The following is a 21,955-nucleotide window of genomic DNA, read 5'->3' as shown; positions in this document are numbered from 1 at the left end:
TTTGATTTGACAGAGTTTACACCAGATGCCCTTCCTGATTAACTCCAACGGCGATTTGTGTCTTCAGCTGGAATCATATGCATTAACCGTTACACTACTAGAGACAAAACAGACTAATTTGGAGTTTAAAATCTCAAAAAATGACCTCATCTGTGATACTGAAGAGAATCCTGCTTTCTCCAGCTGAGCCTTCAGCTCTCCCAGCTCTCTCTCAACCAGCCTCTTCTGCTCCACCAGCTGCTTGACTTTGATTAGCCCCTGACTTTCAAGCAGCATGCCGTGGGACAGATTCTTCTCTGGACCTTCAGAAGAACTCTGTACACACGCAGAAGTAAATGAATCAATAATTCTGATCAAATGATTAGAAACAGTACATTGTGCATAATATTTATTCTGCAGGATTTATCTGTACAAGCAAGATGAACAATAACAGCTGAAGGTTGCTCTCATACCTTGGTGTCGATCTCTTCTTCGTCGATGCTTTCAGTGTATTCAGTGTTCAAATCATCAGCCTCAACATCATCCTCAGCGCTCAGCTCTGCAGGAAGCAGACCAAAGACAACCAAATCAGAAGAAGATCAATCTGCTTTTTCTTTTACTTCAGTTTTAAGCATTTCAGAAGTTTTACAACTGAGTGTGAGACCATCACTTGCTCAATTCTTCTAATATTATTCACCCTCAGAATCATGCTGGTAATTTGTAGCACAGCCTTGTCTAACAGTCTGAGTGTTAGGCTGTATGAGTTTGATTTTCTTGTTTATTGCACTCTGCTGTAGTTTAAAGGGGATTACACTTAAGCCCTAAAATGGGATCACAGGGATAGTCATATAGAGTTTAATCCAGAATTTAAAACCAGCGAGAAAGATTTAAAGGACGGATGGAGAAGGCTTAAAAATCCCTGAAGATGACAGGATGTTGAGTGTTCTGAGCCTTGGAAATAAAGTGGTAGCTGACAAAGAGCTAAGGCAGGACTGCCTCACAGTCTATGTTTAAGATGAGTTACTGTTATGAAGACTGGTAAAAAGTAATTATTCATTTTAATATTGAATTAAAATAATGGAAGAAATCTGTATTTACCTCACCAGTAATGATTACTAGCATTACCACAATGTCTGTATTTGCAGATACAAGTAAACAATTATATATTAAGGTATCAGTATGCAAATTTACTAGTATCCAGATCAGATACAGGGGCAGGTTCCTCTTATGTGATTGATGTTTATGTCTATTATTTCTTGACAAATAATGAATTAAAAAAATTAAAGATAAATAAATGTGACCTTGGCATCAACTTAATCTCTATATGCTAAATTTCAAATTATGACATTTATGCATATTAATCAGATGTTTCAGTCTGACACATTTTCACTCAGTGAGGGGGAATGAAGGAGAGATTTTCCTCTGAAAGGTGGACCGTGTGCTTGTGCCACTGTGTGTTTTACGTGAGTTAATACTGAACATTGCACATTAAAGAAGGAAAAAAAGGAGAATTTCAGCTTTCGCAAGTACTAAAGTAGAATAATCTGAAACCTCTGAAATCACAAAGGCATTAATCAGGTACAGTATGTTTATTATTTATTACAAACCACTTTGAAGGGTGTTTGGCTCTGGACGGGTAAAAATTCAAGGAAAAAGGTGCAGAAATGCCTACAATGCAACAAATGCGGCTTCTCGTGGTGTCTGTGCAGACACACATATATTATTCAGTTTGATACTTCATACTTACTGTGTTCTAGTGTGACATTCGTTAATTTCACAACAACAGCAACAGAGCAACTGGACCAATAGTTGTTGGAATGCACAGAAGCAAACATACAAACTAAATATACACAGTCACTGTACTAAAGACAATGTGGAATGTGCTCAGATTTCCATGATCTTCAGACAGCATGTGACTTGAGTTAAGTATACAGAAATCTCAAACTTGCTGCAAAAAACATGCAAAGGCACACAAACACCATCATATAAAGGTTACATTCTGAAGCGCACACTACCACAATATTTGCAGTTATAATCATAATGATGATGTGTTATTCAAAAAATTAAAAATAAAATGCCTTGCTATCATTTACACGCAAAAGAAGCAGCACTAATTGTGCAAAATCACAATAACCGCACTACAACATTTATAAAGTTATTAAACAAGATGTTCTTTTTTGGGACGCTACAAGCTCAGATCAATATCCATCCGTCCGCTTTCATCTACTTTCCATGTTAGTATTTTCATACCAAAGAGTTTCAGCTGATAGATTTATGGTACATATCCCATCACCACAGTGCAGTAAGCCATTCTACAGTCACCGCTCCCCAGTGCTAGAAGTGCTGCTGTTACAGATACTGTCCCATGCTTCTCTGGTGCCCACCTCCAAAGTCAGGCTGCCTGCTGTTAGGCCGGTCACGGCCTAGGACAGGGCCTCTCATTGGAGGGCTATCCTCCTGACCCAGTCTCTCCCGCAGCTCCTGGACCTCCTGGGTCAGTCTTTCCACCAGAGGGAGCCCTGAAGGATCCACCATCTGCCTCTGAAAATCCTGCAGCACAAACAAACATGAACTCACACGCATAGAACTCATGACATGTATATACATACAAGCATAGGCAACATACACACACTATCAGCTTATTAGACAAGAGGTTCTACTATACTCCACAGATACCTTCTGTATTCTCACACACTAACCCTGATGATCTCCTCCTTCACATGCAGAGTCCTGTTGAGGGAGTCTAGCCTTGCAGTCTGACTCCTGGTAAGTTCTTGACTCTCCTTCTCCCTCCTTAGAGCCAGAAAAAGCTCCTCCTGCACTGCCTGAAGCTCCAAAGCCAAGTCTGCTCCAAAGTCAGGCTGTGATCCAAAACCTGAGCTCAGCTGTTTGCGAAGTTCCTGGAGTCTTGACTTTTGCTCAGTTATGACCTCACTCAGGCGGACTGCAGAGTCCTGGAGGGAGAGTGTTGTCAGGTTTTCTGTATATTCAACCTTTTCTTTTCACTCTCGGATTTCACATGCTTTATCTGCACTACCTTAATATACTGGTCTCTGCTGTTGATGCTTCTGAGGAGATCCTGAACTTCCTTCTGGTGCTCCTGAGCTTGATGGGTCCGGTCAGCCAGTACTTCCTGGAAGAGGCGGTCTTTGAGGTGGAGCCGGACCTTAAGCTCTTCCAGAACATCACCTGGAGCAGACTGGATCTGAGCCAGCAAGGAGCAGCGCAGATCCTGCAGATGAGATAAGAAACAAGAATATACTTATTGGTTAACACGATCCTGGGAATATTTCTCTGCAGGAACATATGTTACTCTTCCTGCCGATCTCTCTCTACCTGAGCCTCCTGTGTGCAAGTGTGCAGTGCCTTCTGCAGCTGGTTGATGATGGCATCTCTCTCTCTCAGGATGCAGCTCTGCCTCTCCTCACTCTCCTGCTGCTGCCTCTGGACGTTCCTCCAGGCATCACACACCTGCTCCAGCTCCAGAGCCTTACCCCGCAGCAGTACTTCCAGGCTCTGATACAGACACAAACATTCCAATAAGGAAGCAAGATGAGGCAACATACTGCCAAGAAAAAAAGATGAGTTTATTTTGTGTGTCCTCTTACAGTGATGGTCTCCTCATTGCTGGCCAGGACGCAGCGCTGTCTCTCTAGATCTCTCTCCTTTTCTCTGAGCAGCAGCTGCAGGCGACGAGTCTCCTCGTCTTTCTCCTCCATGCAGCGGAACTTCTCATCCACTATTTTCTGCAGGGTTTGTGGAAATAAAGTTGTTTTAACCTCCATCTAACTAAAATGGCATGTTTTAAAATCTAAACCCACAAACTCAACCATCTTTGACTACTAACAATTAACATGATATAAAGGAGTTCACAGGACATGTTGTGTTGGTCTAATTGTTTTGGCTTTTGTCATGTGTTGGCGAGCGTACTGCTGTGTTTACCTCCAGAGCTCTGTCTCGCTCCTTTATACGCTGGCGAAGTTTCTGAAGCACAGAGTCTCTTTTCTCCGTTGGATCCTCCAGGAACTCACAGCAGTCCTGCTGGACAGCAAACAGACCGTCAACTGCAGAGTAATTACAATCCTACTTATCCACAAAGACAAAATAGAGCTTGAATGGAGCTGAAGTTTTCAGAAAGCGTCTAGGGGCTGTGAGAGCAACTGCAGCTCATCTTACTTTTAGTTTTGTCGTTCTTTGCTCAGATGCGGAGCATTTTAAGCATTAGTCATGTGCACTTCTGTGTTTATTATACAATATTGACAAGAATGAGATCTGTTTGTATTTATTATCGTCAAACATGATGGTTTGTTTACTGTTTACAGACTGTTTGATTGTGTCCAACCTCCACCAGCTGTGCTTTGGTCTTCAGGGAAGCCTTCAGCTCGCTGATGATCTTCTCTCTCTCCTCCTTTTCTCTCTGTCTCTCTCGCTCACCCTCTCTCAGTTGCTCCTCTCTCTCCTGGAGAGCTGATCGAGCCTTTTCTAGAGCTAGCTGCAGCTCCTGAGTGTCGCGCATGCACGACACGATAAAGTGAAAAGAACCACGATGCAATTAAAACAAAGAAAAGAAGAATGACGAAAACACCCTCATTAAAAAAAAAAAAAGTCATTTTCTCACCTGGTTGTGTCTCTCTGTCTCCCTCTTGTGTTCCAGCGACCCCTGCAGCTCTTTCTCTAGTCTCTCCAGGGCCCGGTTCAGGTCCTCCTGAGTCCTGACTGCCTGACACTGGGCTCTCTGTCCAGCCTGCAGCTCCAGTTGAGCTTGGAACAGAGAGGCCTGCAGAGCCAGGACCTCACCCTGACCTCTAATAGTCTCTGCACCAGACGCCTGCAAGTAAAACCAGTCAGGGAAGAAAGAAAACCATAAAGGGCAGGTGAGGAACCAAACAGGAATGAAACTCAACTCAACTCTGAAACATGTTTTTATTGTATGCTGAAAAATTATTTTAGATAGGCAGCTTGGTAATTAATAAAACAGAACTGTGCTTTGTGTGGAGGATCAACCTGCAGCTGCTGCAGCTGGTTGCGGTTGGCAAGCTCTTTGAGTGAGCACAGTGTCTTATTTTGCTCCTCAATCACCCTGTACAGCTCTGCAACCTGCACAATCAAAGGCACAATTCATGTGTGAAACTGTGGGGTTTTCAGCACATCCACCTCTGACCTTACTTTCATTCTCTCTGCAATGCTCAGATTTTGAATTCCCTCCTTTATCTACCATCAAGCCTTATTTATCACTACTGTACCTCTGCCTGTTTGGAGTTTACAGTATCAGTGAGGTTCTGGATATTTCTCTCCTGTTGCTGGGCATCCTCTTGGGCCGATCGCAGCTCAAGCTCCATTTCACCTAGACGCTCCTGCAGCTTCTACATACACACAAACACCCAGAACAAAATTCCACATTATCTGGAATATATTACGGCATGTGTTTGTATGTTTTCACTCACAGTCCAAAGACATGCATGTTAGATTCATTAGCAATTCTAAACTAGCTGTATGTATGAATGTAAGTGTGAATGACTGTCTGTCTGTGTTGGCCTTGCAAAACACCAGCGATCTGTCCAGGGTGTGCCTTGCCATTGGCCAAATATTAGCAGGGATAGGCTTCAGCTCTCCTAAGAGCTGTACAAGTGGATATTTTGACAGTGTCATGTTTCAAGTTCAAAGTATATGAAGGCAAAATGAAGATGAAGCGGTAGTTTTGGAGACTGGTGTCTTTGTACCTGGTTCCTCGTCTCGCTCTCTCTGATCTTGGCCTGTAGTGAGCGCACCTGATCCTGGGCCTTCTGCAGCTCGCCAACACACTGACCTGCAGCACTCTCATAATAACTGAGCTGACCCTGCTGATTGTCAATCAATCGCTGAAAAAGAGACAGGAGGAAGCATGACAGATTCGCCAGTGAGGAGAATGTGTTAGTAGATTATGATGAGGTATGGAGATGAAACAGTACATTTTTATCATAATACTGATGATTCACGAATACAGTTGTTAAGTCTTAACATTTGTTGATTACAACGTTATAGTAGCAGTCTGATTAGTCTGCTTTTCTTTGCATCACATGTTACGAATGTATACTTGTGGGTTATTATGAGCTGTGACAAACCTAAATTTAAAGTTTGCTTCTTAACCAAGGATTAAAAGTTATAGTCCTCCAGATAAACACAGTCTTTTATTATTGTTGCAGCTGTCGTGTGGATGATGGAGTGAAAGCGGAAAGTGATGTCAGCTTGGTGTCGGATGGCTTCCTCTGGAAGTGGGTGTTGCCATAGCAGCATTTTGTTGACTTCCTTGTTTTTGTTTTTATGAGACTGTAATGATGTGATGTCACTCAGCCCTCGGACACATTAGCTCTGTGCGCAGCCTTTTCTACAGTCATTTCAGCTGTGTCCCAGAGCAACAGTGTGGTGAAAAGAAAGAAAGCGTAAACCAACTGGATTTGTACCAGAGGAACGATCGCTTCATTTTCTATATATTAACGAATTACACTAGAATGGGGCTAATATTTACATCACTATGTTGTCTGATTGAATTAAATAATCTGATATGCAACATAATGCAGAATAAGATACTTGTAGGGGCTTAGAAATTGTGTCATCCCCAGTTCATTTCTGAAATGTGTTTTAAAACAACAGTCGGGAACATTTGAACATTGATTTATGGTCAAAACCATTAATCAAATCCTACATACACTAAAATATACTTTTCCAAGGCCCTTTCAATAAATGTGAAGCAGATCCTCCCCCCACAAACATGGTCTCAGTAGTCAGGAATTTAACAACAGAATTCCCCATTTGTGAGCCTTTGGACATTATGTATTGTAGTAAGCAAGTATCAAATAACAAAAGAATCACAAGATATTTTCCTGATTTGACTCGGTGAGCCTCGTATTTGCTTCAGAAAACAGTATTTTGGGGGGTTGGGAAGCTCATCTTGTAACCGGAAGGTTGCCGGTTCGATCCCCAGCTCTGTCTGTCTTGGTCGTTGTGTCCTTGGGCAAGACACTTCACCTACCGCCTACTGGTGGTGGCCAGAGGGGCCGATGGCGCGATATGGCAGCCTCGCTTCTGTCAGTCTGCCCCAGGGCAGCTGTGGCTACAACTGTAGCTGCCTCCACCAGTGAGTAAATGTGAGAGTGAATGAATAGTGGAATTGTATAGCGCTTTGAGGGTCTCGAAAAGCGCTATATAAATGCAATCCATTATTATTATCATTATTATTATTATTTTTGTATGAACCTAGTCATAAATCGCACTGTAAGACAGCTGCTCTACATCTTTGGAGGCCAGAGAGTGATGAGCCAGAACAAGACCCAGAAAGCTTCTAACAGTTCTGCTGATATTACACGTTGAGTACTTTACCACAAGGGTACAGAAATCTCAGCAAAATAATCCAGAGTTTAGTTCTATGAATGACATATTTGTTTCTTCATTCCTGGACTAATGTGTGCACTGTGCAGTTTTGTGTATTGCATTACAATAGCCGTATATGTTTGACAATAATAGACTATCACATAGCTGTTGTGTGTCTGTACGCTCCTTTCAGACTGAAACACATTTTAACTGTTCATTAACATGACAATAGAAGTTATGAAGCTGCAGTAGACAGAAGAGCCTTTACAGAGCGATGGCTGCAGACCTTGGAAACGGTTTCCATAGCAATGGAAGGGTCGCTAAGATACCGTAAAAGAGGGTTATTTATGCTTCCTTTGAGGGTAATCAAGGCGGTGAGTGTGTTCAGCTTTGTCAGCAGTGGAGGAGACAAGCAAGAGAAGATTAAGAGGGGTCTGACCTCACTCAGTGTGGATGCTGGTCAGAAATAGTTTGCTTTATTCTGACGCCCCTACATCTGATTCTAATGTGGAGCAAATCTGACACTTGTCCCCTAGTTTGTACTCACTTTTTTTTGATAAAAAAAAATAACTTCAGTGATTGTAACAGGATTACACCTGGGTTTTAAATTACTACCTATAATTTTCCTACAAAGTTCTCCATATTATTATATTATATTTATTTATATTTTTTTATTTATATATAGTGTGTTTTAGAGTTTGCAACTAATTTAAGGCTGTTTACAGCTGCAAGAAGTCAGCACTTTGACTGTAAATAAGATTTTAAAGCAACCCAACCCAGACAAGTATTTTATAAAGTGCAACCCCACAGACTATTGCACCTTTCTCAAGCCTGAGAGGCACCCAGATCTTTAGGCTTTGGAACATGCTTCCCATTAAAAAGCTATAACTATTAATCCTGCAAATTGAATGAGCTAAGTTAAAGGCCATCCAGTATCCAAGGCTTCTGATGTACCTGCTGAAACTGAAATGGCCCACACAGAACATAATCATCCATCCACTGCTCCTCCATCTCTTCCAGCTCAGCCTGCAGCTCCTGTTGGGGACATGGGGTCACGATCTCTGGTATACTGTGGTGGGTGTGCAGCTCACAGTCTGCTGTCTCTGCATAGGGCAACCTCAGTGATAGGTGCAGGGGCAGTGACAGTCCTCGCTCCGGTTTGGTTTTGACTAGAACTGGGATCTTGCTGCCCTTTCGGGATTTCACTGGTCGGTGCTCACAACCCCGCAAGAGGGTCAGCATCATCTCAAACCCAGACAGGAAGCTCTCACATGGGGTCTTGTCCCACTGAATGTCTCTTCTCACCACTGCCTCACTTCCATCTTTCTCTGGGTCAGTTTCTTCCTTCTCTTTATGATCTAAAGGAAGACAACTGACATCCACAGTGGTGTTGAGAGACTCCACAGATGATGCAGGACTGGAACTCTTCTGCTCACAAATGGTCTTTTCAGGTTCCATCCCAGCAGAAGGTGACTCAAAGGTGATGGCTGTATCAGCTCCAGGGCATCTGGCCACAAACTCCACTTCCTGTGTGGCTGTTGAGCAGCGGGTAGTTGGGCCGCAGGATGTGCTTCTGCGCCCGAGCCTTCTAGGAACCTTACATACAGCCTCATAATCAGAATCAGCAACTCGAAGTGCAGCACAACCCCTACATCGCCTCTGCTTGTGACCAGAGAGGGAGTCTGCTCCTGTGCACTGGTGGAGGTGGTGGTGATGATGGTCCAGGGCAGGGTATTCCTTATCAGCCCATGACTCATACACGGAGAAGGTAAGATCGTCCTGGATCATGTCTGAGTATCTTACATCCTGGAGTGATGACAGATCCACCACAGGAGCGTCTTCAGACGCCATCTCAGTCACGACTCTGACACTGGATGGAGGGGGGACCACGCTGCACTCCTCTGAGTTGTTCTTCCGGTACAGGCCTCCAATACACTGCCTCAGCCGGTCTTTCTCGAGGAGTAGCTTGTGGAGACGCTCCAGAGACAATGCCTCCACTCGGGCAATCACTGTATCAAAGCGGTACATGCGGTCTAACATGAAGGTGCACTTTGAGCACGCAAACTCACCACGGCCATCCCGGGTCAGCTCACGGCCCAACGCGTGGGAAAGCAGCACCTGCAGATTGAGCTTGGCTGTTGGGTGGAAAATCCATCTGCGCTGGTTGCCACAGAGCTCACGGGCACAGATCCTGCAAGTCTCCTTCATCTTTACCACATCTAGCATCACAACACGTGGCGAACGGATAATACAAGAGAGCTTTAAAAGTCACTTCCTTTTGATGCATGTAAGAATTTCATTGCAGGGCTGGATAAAAGATGATGCTTCTGTCCCGAACTACTATCATTTGGTGTTTTTCCAAGTTATCCATTCAATGGATAAAGGAGGAAGATGAATTCAGAGTCCAGAGTCAAATCTGAACCAAAGTGAATCTTGGGCAGAAATGTTTTATGATACTGCAGGAAAACAAAGAGGTGGCAGTCTATTCAGACATTTTATTTATCTGTTTTGTCAGATCAAATAAAAGTAGGCCCGTTAATGGAGACAAACACACTGCAGCAGCATCGTGGCCACGTTTCCCTGATTACTCAAACCTTTCGATCGGGCTGGTACGTCTGAGCAACGTGATCAGCGCCTTTAATTCAGCCAAAGACATTTCCCCTCGGAGCGGATGTGAATGAATCTTCTCTGTCATGGGTTTCACTTCCTTGGTGGGGAAGCACAGACTTTTACTCAAATCTCACTCCTGCGCTGAATTTCAACCCTGCCGTTTCCACCTGAACGATCCCGTTAAGTGTGTCACAACAGCGGTTTTTTTTTTCTGCCTTTGAAATCAATGACGTCTGTTTATATGACAGCATCTCTCTGCCGCAGCTGCTGCCAGGTAACAACCGGAAACGAACACGGAAACAAAACGCAATTTCCTTCCTTAGTCAGCGATTTGGATGTTCCAAGGTTTACCGACTCCCGTCTGCGTCCCCGTTCAGCTGTGTCCACTTCATCAGCGGAGGCTGTCAATCGTCCGGGTGCTTTCAAAACGAGACAACGAGGCAACGCGGACTGAAACCGAAGATCGTGTATCAAAGAGAGGATGTCTCACTCTGATGCTCGAAATAATCTGGTGTGCCAATCCCGAGGAAATCTGCCTTTTCCCTCTTGTGACACTAGTCCACTTTACACAATTAATCTGGCCACAGATGTGCTATGGACACAGTACAACTTTGGTAATAACGACTACGATGGCAACGAGTTTCACTACTGATTTCTTTTCGACACCAAAAGCCCATCAAAAATGTTTTAACAGTCAAATCAAGCGAAATTATTTTTTGGTGTCTTTCTGTACTCTGATGTAATATTAAATGTATCTCCTGGATATGTGTAGTTAAACCAGTAGTTTTTAATAAATGAATTCCCCCCCAGTCCATATTATCAGCGTCAGAGTGGGACCTCGTGTAGAAGGCAGGACTGAACCATTTCCTTGGCTCGGCTGAACGGTGGGGTGGGGTTGGTGAGCCCTTCCCTTTAAATCTAGTGACTGTCTTTCAAATGAAATTTCTGGATTTCTTCAGGCAAAAGATGAGGCCTCTTAATTCACTCTTACCGTAACTGTCAACACAAACATTTATGTTTCTCTGTAAGTAAAAGTTCCTATGTTAACAAATGTTAACAGTAAAACTGGAGTGCAGATGCAAGGTAAACAGTCTGTTCTTACACTTACAAAAATAGTTTATTTTGATTGTGTTATTACTAATGTAAAGTCATCCAGTCATAAAATATTATTAATTTTAACGTAGTCGCTGCTCATTTGTATTGTAAAGAGATTTTTTTTTGAACGATAACCAAACGTTTTAATATGATATTTTGATCTCTCCATGTTCAAAATGACGAAATATAAAACTAAATAAGGTAGGATTTCCCCCTGGAAAATCTTAATGTCATTTACCGTTTTTAATTGGCTTTTAATCATGTTTGTGGACATCTACAAGCAATCAAATGGCAGTAACAGGACTAACACTACATATGATGTTCCATGTGCAAAACCTTCTGCTAATTCCCTTTCAGATCATCCATATTAAATCAGGGTGTGACCGCTTGTTTAATTAAAAATCTTACTTTTCATTTCCAGCTTGTGTGTTTGGATGTGTCAATAAAATTAGCCCTGTGTGTTTTCCATCAGGTTCATTAAATCTAAATCTAATCTCTAAATTGTCAGCATGGAATGAGTTCATGCCTTTCCCAGGGGCACACACTCCCAGTCTGGCCTTGATATGTGTGTCACACAGCATGAAAGGGGAAAGGAGGGAGGCAAATGGGCTCTGTTATTTCTCTGGAATTGATGTCAGTGAATCACATGACACTTTAATCAAGAAGCAGCCCACTGTCCTCCTCTTAAAAGAAGCCCGTCCAACACACACACACACACACTTAAAAAGCATCATCCATCTTTCCTTATTGAAGCAGGCTAGCTGTGTTGTTGATACAACTGCTCTCACATGTGATTTATTTTCCTCAGAGTGTGTGGGCCAACACAGAACTCTATTTTGGCCCTTGCTGCATCTACATTTGTCACCCTACAAGCCACTAGAGACACAACACTAAAAACTGATCGGCTAGAATGAGGCACGCAATCAAAAATCCATTAATCCTAATCAGAGATAAGTACCAAACAGTGCTGACAGACTGCGCCCACTGTTTACTTTTTTCTAAGTGGCAGAAATACCAAAGGGTGACAGCAGAAAATGAACACTGATGCAGACAGAACAGATATCCCCGCCCAATTTTTCTCTCTCAGATGTGTCAGTTGTTGCTGTGCTAGTTAAACAACCGATTCCTTCTGTGTGTTGAGCCGCCAGGAAAAACTGATTTAATCATAACTTTTACTGATGAGGAAAATGAGACTATATTTGCAGAAATATACTGCACATATGACATGACTCTGCACTGACACTGATCCTTGCTGATGCTCTTTAAGGAACTGTGCCTCCTAATTTTAGAAAGAGAAACATAAGCCTTTGTTCCAGCTGAAGATTAGGATACAATAATAAGTGAAACAGAAACTGACTGGAACTTAAAATAGGGCTAAGGCTGGAAAACACAATAACTGGGACCTGCAGATGGACGGTGACCTGACACTCTGACAAGACACAAAGGGAGACTGAGAAATTATCTACATACAAGAGTGTGATTAGGGAAGTAGAGACAGCTGCGGTAACAGCAGAGACAAATCAGGAGTAATGAAAAAGGGGAAGCAAAACTGAACGCACAAGAGACACAGGCTATCAAAATAAAAGAGGAAGCATAAACAGTGAGGCAGAGACAAAGACACATGAACCTGACAAAGAGGAGACAAAAGAAGCAGGATAGGAAATAACTATATAACTTGGACACAGAAAGACCGAGGCCAAAGACAACTACAAGAAACACGAGATGAGGGACTGGCAAAATACGATGGAAAGTATAGAACTCGACACACAGACAGAAAGAGGAGACGAGACTGCCTGCATACATGGGACACTAGTGAGGACACAGGGATGAGACGAGTCTGGACATGAAAGGGAACCAAATGAAACAAGGAACTGAGAAGTAGAAACATGAATAAACTAGGAAACAGTGGAAATACTAAACTAGGAGACTAAACAGTGAAAACTAGAATGTAATCATAATAAAAACTGTTTTTTATATAGCACTTCTCTACACAATGTGCTTCATTCACACAAACACTTTCCCCCCCTCTATGCTTTTTCTACCTAACATTCACACACTCATTTGGCATGCAGACTAGCGCACGCAGAGACTGAATCACCGAGCTTCTGAGTGATACGTGATCAGCTCTGCCACCTCAGCTACAGCCACTCCAGAGGTGGATAAGGGGAATATATACTCAGAACATAGGGAAGAAAACTAGGACTCATGTCAGTGTTTCACAAGAAACAATATTCAAACAGTTAAAATGTTTTTGTTTTATTTTAATTATGAACGTGATATTACCCTTTAAAGGGTAAATGCGCAATAGTCTTGAATGTATTTTTCTTTTACCAGGACCTTTTATGATGACAAAATATCAGGTGTAGAAACTTCAGTTTTAAATTATGACATTGCTAAAACCCTAATTTTACTATCTAAACAAGCAGTGAAAGCAGTGAACATATATGCTTGGGTGTTTAAAATGAGAGGAGTATTAAATCTGATGCTACAGTCATACTGTATGTGCAGTGTGGATTAAGTAACAGAAGGTGGAGCTACTTGTCTATGAATTGAGAAGATGGGCCTCCTTGTCTGAGATGCACACCACCAACAAAAGCTGCCAGTAAAAATGTAGACGTGAGATTGGGTAGCTATCAGAATATAAATGCAGAAAATACTGCAGTGGGTAAAAGTTCAAAGATCTCACAAGTAAAGTTTTGTCCTACCTGCATGTGTGCATGAACTGTGCACTCGTGCTCACACTGCAAAGAAACAAGTGCAATAATATCACACATAAACCACCAACATGGTTTCATGTTACTACTTTTTAGCTCTCACAGGTCAAAACCTTGATTTTGAGCTACAAAGGCAGCTATCCCCATCAACATCTCCTTCGTCCACCTCATTATTTGTTGATGAGGTGTGTGTTGAGGCTCAGACTGCATATTTTAGGAACTGCATCAGGTTCAAAGTACAGTATTTGTTGAAAATAAGTAGAGATGGTAAAAATGATACATTTATTCAAATGCAAGCAGAAAAACACAAGCATACAGGGGTTTACATGGTCCTAAAAAGGTGCACATATTTTTAGCTTCATGGTGGCGTGAGCTGTCTACCGTGCCAATGTTCCACTGACCCACATGCAGATATAAAAACAGTTTCATATCTTACTGGGTTGACCTATCTGCTGTTTGAGCCAGAACACTTAGAGCAAAGTGACAGAAGATGAGAAGGGGGGTTGAGGCAACCAGTAGAGAATTTAGACCAGGACTGGCACGGGTGTCTGGATCACAGTCAATGTCTGGAGTCCATCTACTAAGCAAAAGACCTTTGGATTTTTTTTGAAAGATGAAAAAACGTTGGAAAATATTTAATATTCCATAGCCAAATATTCAATGCCATTGGACCATATGAATGGAAAAAAATGGATAGTTGTACTTGTAATGCTGTGATATAATTCAGAGGCAAGTCCTGTTTTGAGACAAGCAGTACAGTAAAGGGTTGGCAAGGTTGTGTGTTGATCCTACACAGAGCCTCAGTGCAATTGTCAGACAGTCATCTACAAACTGTAGCCGTTTACTGTCACCAAGGAACAGTGCCAAACAGCTGGTTGTGGACTACTCTTGCAGTTGTTGCTCTTGTGCAGTTGTTGGTCCTTCAGCCAGCTCGAGTGAAACTGAGAGCTATAAACAAAACCCTGTTGCTCTGTTTGTGTGCAGCTAACCCAAAGATTTGGCAGAGCTCCTAAGTTGGCTAATTCTGAGACTTTGTTTTTTGCCTGCAGCCTGTCAACCCTTTCTTCTGAGGTGGATGGATTGGCGCCATCAGAATCTAGCCTGTCAAGTCTGTGTGTCCTGCATTTTTCTGTCCTCTTTCTCTGGCAAAGATTCCAGAGAATCTCCCATCGCTGGTGCTTCCTGACTCAGATCTTGGACTTCTGCCGCCAAAGCCCAAGTTACCTGAGCCAGAGCCAGAGGGTCCAATGTTGCCATAGTCATTATCGTCTCACTCCTTGACCGCCTGACAAGCTCCTCCTCCACTGTTGGCTTCCTGCGCGCCTTCCAGTGGGGATAACACCTATACTGGTGTTAGAATCTTTTCCATCTCCTCTGCCACCAGGTCGACCCCCAAAATTAAGCCTCTGCTCTGTCCTGCATTTGGGTCAACTATCTGTGCTTCTTTGGTTTGCCCTGAACCCACTTCCAGATCACTCCCTCTGCTGTCCCTGGTCCAACCCACAGAAAATGAGTATCACTTACAAAGACCGTGACACCACAGGTAATTAGCTGCTTGGATATGTGCGCTTAAGGTCTTCTCTTCCACTTTGTTCTAAATCTAGCTATACCCTTACAGCTGACGGTGTACTGCTGATGTGAAAAGTAAGGAGCAGCAGGCTATTGGTTTACTCCTCATAAATTATGTAAATATACACGAGGGACTCTGGGTCAAAACATAGTTTAAAGACCTTCAAGAAACCTCTGAAATAGCACAGAAATGTAAGTCTGCAAAAGTTATTTTGATTATCACATCTTATAATTATTTTATTTGATAGAGACTGAAAGAAATAAGTAACAGAATTATTTAAAACATAAAAGAATTAAATGTCTTTTTTTGTAACTAGTTGTTAAAAATAAAGGATATTTTAGGCATATTTTACTAACTGTAGGTGTTTCTCAAGTTAGTTAGATAAATAAACAGCTTGTTGATTGTACCCATAATACTTTCTTTAATGTCTCTTTCTTACTGGTTGGGCTCTAGTGACTTAATAAAACTGATGTGAATACTGTGGAGCACTGGGGCTCCTGTCTAGTATACCTCAGATAATCAGTATGTGCTTTCAGCTGCACATAATAGGAAAATAAATCACTTATTAGGGTCACCTGAACTCTGTCATTTCTTCTTCAGTTTTATAGCAATAAAGTATAACAATATTTGCAATATTAAGGGTGTGCGTGCATGATCGCCTCACCCTCTTATGTTCATATAAGGAATATCATGAAAATACCTCAGTTTTTCCTTCGTCTTTGTGCAGACAAGAGGAAGGGTTTTGAAGTCTCACTTCAAGCTCTTTGACTTGAAGATGCAGTGAATGTTTGTCCTGTGTCAGCTCCTCAATCATTCTGATAAAAAGAAGAAACAGAGACAAGCATTAATGTAGCTAAAGCTGCAGTTTACCCCTGCTGATATGAGGTAAGAGGCATGGCACATCACCAATCTGTTACTTGTCTGCGACAGACCAGAACACGCAAAGTCCACACAGAAAGACCCCGACCAGATGGTGGAGTTGAACACAGGGCCTTCTTGCTATGAGCCAACAGTGGTAACCGCTGTGCCACTATGCACAGGTATTTATGTGCCACCAAAATGCAGTCACATCAAAAATTGAAAAGCTGGTGTTTTCAGGTGATAAATCATAGACTGTGCAATGATTTGTTTTTATGAATTAATTATTTATTAAAACTAGCACAGCACTTGTATTTCATTCATTGTACTAAATACTGATTTGCCACAATGATAAAAAACAAAGTGAAATCAATAAAATTAAACATATGGTGAGGTTCATCAAACCCCTCTGAAAAACTCCAATGCACTCATAATGTACAGTGCAATAAGCTGTTTTACACAAACTGGGATTTTGGTTGCAAGTCTGTGGTTAGCTACATATTAAATTACCTGTCTTTGTCTGTCAGTGGCTGCAAGTTGAGTATTCCACCAGAGGCTTGACTCTTCTCCAACATCTGTTTCTCAAGAGTGAGGTAGCGCTGGGTCTCGGTGTTTGCCAGTGAGGCCATCCGTTCAGCCTCAACTCGTGCCAGCTCAGCCTCCTAAACATATGCATGTTCTCATCAGCATAAACCTCATTTTGCCTGTTAGTACCATGGAACTGCTTAGCCAGTGCTACTATCTGTACCTCTTGTAGTAGCCGGACTTTGGTTGCCATGATTTCCTGTAAGTGGTTGATTTCCTCCTGCTGCACCACCAGACGCCGCTGCAACTCTGCTTCATTTTGATTAGACAGGCCCTTTGCCGTCGATCTGTATGAGTTGAAATGAATAACAATTAACTTGTACAGGAAGTACTAAAATAAAATAATCCCACACGTATTCAACCTTCCTAACCACACCACAGTTTAGTAAAAATTCAATGGTACGTGCATCATCTTCGAGCTCGGGTCCTCTAGCAGAAGCCTGCTAATCAGAAGGTTGGGTGTTCAAGCCCCATCTTGGCCAACATACTATTCCTAAGTTGTTCTCAAAGTATCTAATGTGTACTATTTGCAAACCTCAAATCGCACACCTTGTCTTTAAAAGCAACATAATTCATTGGATAACCTGTTGCAGTGTCTAAGAATAATTCAGAATGAATAATCAATGATTTTAATATACCACACTGGTTTTACTGGCTAGCTGTTAGCAATCAATCCCAGAGCAAAGGCTCCTTCTTTGCCGTCTTCATCCTGTTCTCTTTCTCTCCCTCTCTCTGCAGTAATGGTGCAGTCAACAAAAAGTTAAATGTTACAGTGAAACAGACTTTACAACCCATTAAAAGGCACACTGATCTGTGTTATTTATAGCAATATTCAAACTGAATACGGGCTGCTGCTGGCCGTTGACAGGTAACATGCTTTTGACTTGCTGTCACCTAAACTGGAGCCGTACTATTAAATAATGAAGCCCAATTTGACCAGAAAAGGAATATAAATCTTTAACTAACTGAAATATTAAAAGAATAAAGAACATAAGCTCCTTGGCTGACAGCTATAGATGTATTTCTGGCTAGGGGTTTGATAACTCTGATTTAAAAGCAATGCTGAACTACATTTAGCTGTAACAGTTATTGGTTAGCTTGATTTCTCCCTCAAACTGGGGTTACTCAGTAAACAGTGAGGTGACCTTTATAGGCTTAGCAAGGAAAAATATATTCAGACATATTTCCCATACAATGAAAATAACATTACAGCTTTATATTGAGCTTTTGGCCAGTAGAGAAAAACCTTTAAAACTTTAATTTTATATATGAATATTTTCCCCAAATGTTTACACACATTCCAGTACATAGCAACAGCCTCTACCAGCCTTCTATACTTGGCTTATCAAGAAACTACTCGTGCTCGTTTTGGGCTTTCATCTTTCACTGTCATGTGATTAATTTCACATTGTTCACACTATGGTGGGCCCAGACTGTGGGCAATCATAGAAAATTGTCTTCTAGTTAAGGTAACTAATAGCAGCGTTCACTACTGCTTTGAATGTATCATGAAAAGTCTTCAGATTACTACGTATCGTTGCTACTGGATTGCTATCGTTAAGCAATCCATGAAAACTCATTGATGAGTAAAAGATTATGGATTTAGCTATATTACAGTTATTTATATATATATATTTTTTTTAAAGACAAAAACACATTAAATAAATTAAAATTCAGAATTTTGGAAAGTTTCAAGATGACAGAAATTTGTTCTTATGCCATTCATATGATGACTAGAGGTTGCTTTTATTCTTTTATGCTCTTATTTTATTGATTCTGATTTTGAAGTGTAACTACAGTTGGTTCCTCAAATGTCCGATTTTACTGACAGTCTCATATTGACAGAGGTGTGAAATTCGGGTGAAGTTGGTTTGGGTTAGTGTTGGGTCTTTTACAATGCAAGGTGTAAAATAGGAATAAGTGTCATTGTTTTATAATTATATTATATTTATATTTTCAGTCTGAGTTTTTGCCTCAGTGTTTCATCCTTTGTTACTGAAATCTTTGTTGTTGTATTTTCTGTGTTTAATATTTATATTCCTCATTCAGTTCTCCCTCTTCTTGATTTCCTGTTTAATAGTCTTTGTCTCTTGTCTAGCTTAATTAATTTCAGCTGTGTCTCATTACCCTCCTGTGTCCACCTCCTTCAGTTACCTCATGTGTATTTAAGACCTCCGTTTGTCTCAGTTCTTTGTTGTCTTTAAGTTTTCCTTTTCTTTTTCTTGTCTAAATTATCCACACATGATAACAGCAACAAACTGTGCTGTGATAACAGGAAATGAAAATAATAAAGACAGCCTTTTCCTGAAAAACATGGACCATCTTTCCCTTTAGGGAAATTTACAAAAAAAGCATCAAATGCACATTAAATGGTGTAATCTGAGGTTTGCATCCTGATCTCAGTATTCTGCTTAGTTTATTGTTTGGAAAGGAGAACGGCTGAAGAAAGAAAGGGAGACAGCTGGCTTGTAAACAGGTGCTGGAGCTCATATAGTTCCCAACTCGGCAAACCATAAAACCTCTGCCCTTTACTCAACCTACTCCCATATTCTAATCACCCTCCCCCTTTAAAAAACAAAAAAACAGCCTTAGTAAGACCCTCACTTCTTCTCCACCTTGTCAGTTTCCTACCCTCTTTGTCCTCTATCCCAGAACTCAGAGGGACTTCACAAGCATTTTCGTGCTGAATCCATGCATTCCTTAGAGCTTAGTTTGTGTTGTGATAGCTAGGTTAGTCTACAGGCCAGCAGGCTTGCGTGTGATGAGAGGCCGTGGGGTCCTGAGCTTGCCTTGGCGCTGACGTACTGTTGAACTCATGGGAAACAAACTAGTGATGAAAGGAGCGTTTTTGTGCTTCGCTCAGAGGTTTCCCTAAAGGGATTTCAACAAATCTGTGCATAAGTAGTTGAGTATTCAAAACCGCTTTGAATTTTAAAATGGTTACAGCATGCTAGCGAATTATTTGTTTGATAACAGTGGAAAGGAAAAGTACGATTTTGCAAATACTTACTTTGCTTTGTCCAAAAGCTCTTGTTTCTCCTCAAGTTCCTTTTTCAGACTCTCAACTTCAACCTTGAGTTCAATATTCTGGAAGAAAATCATAGAAGCGGATAAGAACAAACAATAAAAGTTGCAGGTCTGAAATTTCACGTGCATCATATTCAGTGATGGGAATAACAGCGTTACAAGTAACGGCGTTACTAACGGCGTCACTTTTTTCAGTAACGAGTAATCTAACTAATTACTATTCCTATCGTTACAACGCCGTTACAGTTACTAACAAGAAAATGCGGTCCCTTACTATTAGCACAACACCTGGAGCTAAGGGGGCAAAACAATCGCATGAGTGCTGCTGTGTGACTGAGGAAGAATAAAGTAGTCGTGGTAAGCCAATCACATGACCACTTCAAGACAAAGCAACAAGGTGATATATACCAGTTTTTAATTGTGCTGCTAGGCCACGTAAAACCAGAGTCATGATAAACAATATACGCGGTGTTTTTTCCTCAATAGTTTCGTCACGTTTACTGTCTAAGGACAGCGCAGCAAGCGCTCTGCTTATGAGCAAAAAAAACAGGGGAAGTTTTAGGAGTGACAGCGAGAGAGAGAGCAGAGAAAAAGAGAGAGAGCGAGTTTTGAGACGTTTAGGTGTTTGGAGTGTGTAGTTAATGTGTTGTCTTGTGTATGTCTGTGAAGGTTCTCAGTCATCCAGGTCATCGTAGTCAAAGGAGCTTGCAAAGAAAAGCGTCTGGACTTCTTTAAGTTACTTGAAGACGTTTCACCTCTCATCCGAGAAGCTTCTTCAGTTCTAAGGTCAAATGGTGGAGAGTCCCAGATATAAACCTAGTGGGAGTATCCCCCCACAGAGGGACAAAAGGACCCCTGATGATCCTCTAATCGCCTGAGCCAAGGTGCGAAACTGGGCGTGGGTCCCAATCAGCCAGAGTTTCGGGTGAGTTCATTGTGAAACCTGGCCCCACCTTATCATGCGAATTCCTGAGGTCAGATGGCCCAGGATGTGAGTGGGCGTTAAGGCATCTGGGAAGGGAACTCAAAACTGGATTATAGATGGCAGAGAGTTGGTGTCGTAAACCACCGCCTCTGTTCAAAGATGGTCGCTCACAGTGGACATAGATGGCTTCTTTCACTCCTCTTTCAAACCATCTGTCCTCTCTGTCCAAAATGTGAACATTGGCATCCTCGAAAGAGTGTCCTTTATCCTTAAGATGCAGATGGACTGCTGAGTCTTGTCCTGTGGAGGTGGCTCTTCTGTGTTGTGCCATGCACACTAACTTGTCTTGTGTAGTTAGTGTGTAGTGTTGTGGATAGTTTTGTGTTGTGTGTCAGAACAATGAGGCGACTGCTGTCTCCAGGTAGAAACCTGCTGCTGTCAGACCTGCAGGGATCAGGCTGTGATGTTCTCCTTTATAGTGGACAGAAATTATGTTTTTGGAGTGGCACAAATAATTTGTGTGGCATCTTATTGAATCGTTAGCTTCATAGCATAAGTGCCTAAGTCATTTTTTTGTGTTTTCGGAAAACAAGAAAAAACTAATTTTCTAAATATCACATGCATATTTTTAATTGATATTTTCACAGAACATTTAAGTATATGTGAGGAAAAGTATGGAAAAAGAACAAAACCCAACATCATTTCTTTTGTCTAATAAAAGTGACTTAGGCAGATTATGCCTATGACTTAGGCAGTTTTTCTTCAAACTATAAAATGAACATGACATACTATAATGTAACCATAACACACTGTAACTTTTCAATTTTAATCACAAAATGGCAGCTAGAGTAAGGAGACTTACTCACTTCACCTCACCCACCCATTAATTTGCAGAGGAGGCCTGTAGGCTCATAAAAGAGGTGTGCGTGTGTCTATGTGTGCTTGTATCTGTCTGTGTGTGTTTGTCTCTCTCTTCTCTCTCTTTCTCTTCGTGTGCGGGTGTGTGTGTGTGCGTGTGTGTGTGTGTGTGTGTGTGTGTGTGTGCGTGCGTGTGTGTGTGTGTACTATTTGGTAGGCTATGTATACTACTGATGAGGAAGATCATCATAGTACTTGTGGGCCACTCTTGGTAGTACATTTTTCATTGACTGTAAGTCACTGTATTTCCTCAGGGTGATGGGCAACTGAGCAGGAAAGAGTGGGATCCACTTGAATGGCTTGTTGTCGGGTATGCTGATGCGCCGA

General features: G+C 41.7%; 1 protein-coding gene across 5 annotated transcripts in view; it reads right to left on the bottom strand.

The window, feature by feature from the left end:
* Positions 1-21,955, bottom strand: part of LOC120744162 (phosphodiesterase 4D interacting protein) — an 88,056-nt gene that overhangs the window by 24,546 nt on the left and 41,555 nt on the right. For 4 of the 5 annotated variants that reach the window (XM_040048323.1, XM_040048321.1, XM_040048320.1 and 1 more), the window contains exons 1-14: positions 8,281-13,730; positions 5,700-5,837; positions 5,223-5,342; positions 4,984-5,076; positions 4,598-4,807; positions 4,322-4,480; positions 3,922-4,020; positions 3,588-3,725; positions 3,316-3,495; positions 3,017-3,211; positions 2,679-2,933; positions 2,364-2,529; positions 453-538; positions 146-315 (exon numbers count right to left, since the gene is read on the bottom strand). In XM_040048323.1, the coding sequence (XP_039904257.1) occupies positions 146-315; positions 453-538; positions 2,364-2,529; positions 2,679-2,933; positions 3,017-3,211; positions 3,316-3,495; positions 3,588-3,725; positions 3,922-4,020; positions 4,322-4,480; positions 4,598-4,807; positions 4,984-5,076; positions 5,223-5,342; positions 5,700-5,837; positions 8,281-9,552 (3,281 nt within the window). In that variant the 5' untranslated portion in view covers positions 9,553-13,730. The other variant, XM_040048325.1, reaches the window with a different exon arrangement.

The sequence above is a fragment of the Simochromis diagramma genome, unplaced genomic scaffold (genome assembly GCF_900408965.1).
Source record: "Simochromis diagramma unplaced genomic scaffold, fSimDia1.1 OVJJ01000557.1, whole genome shotgun sequence".
Classification (NCBI taxonomy): Eukaryota; Metazoa; Chordata; class Actinopteri; order Cichliformes; family Cichlidae; genus Simochromis; species Simochromis diagramma.
This window is presented reverse-complemented; position numbering and strand designations above follow the sequence as displayed.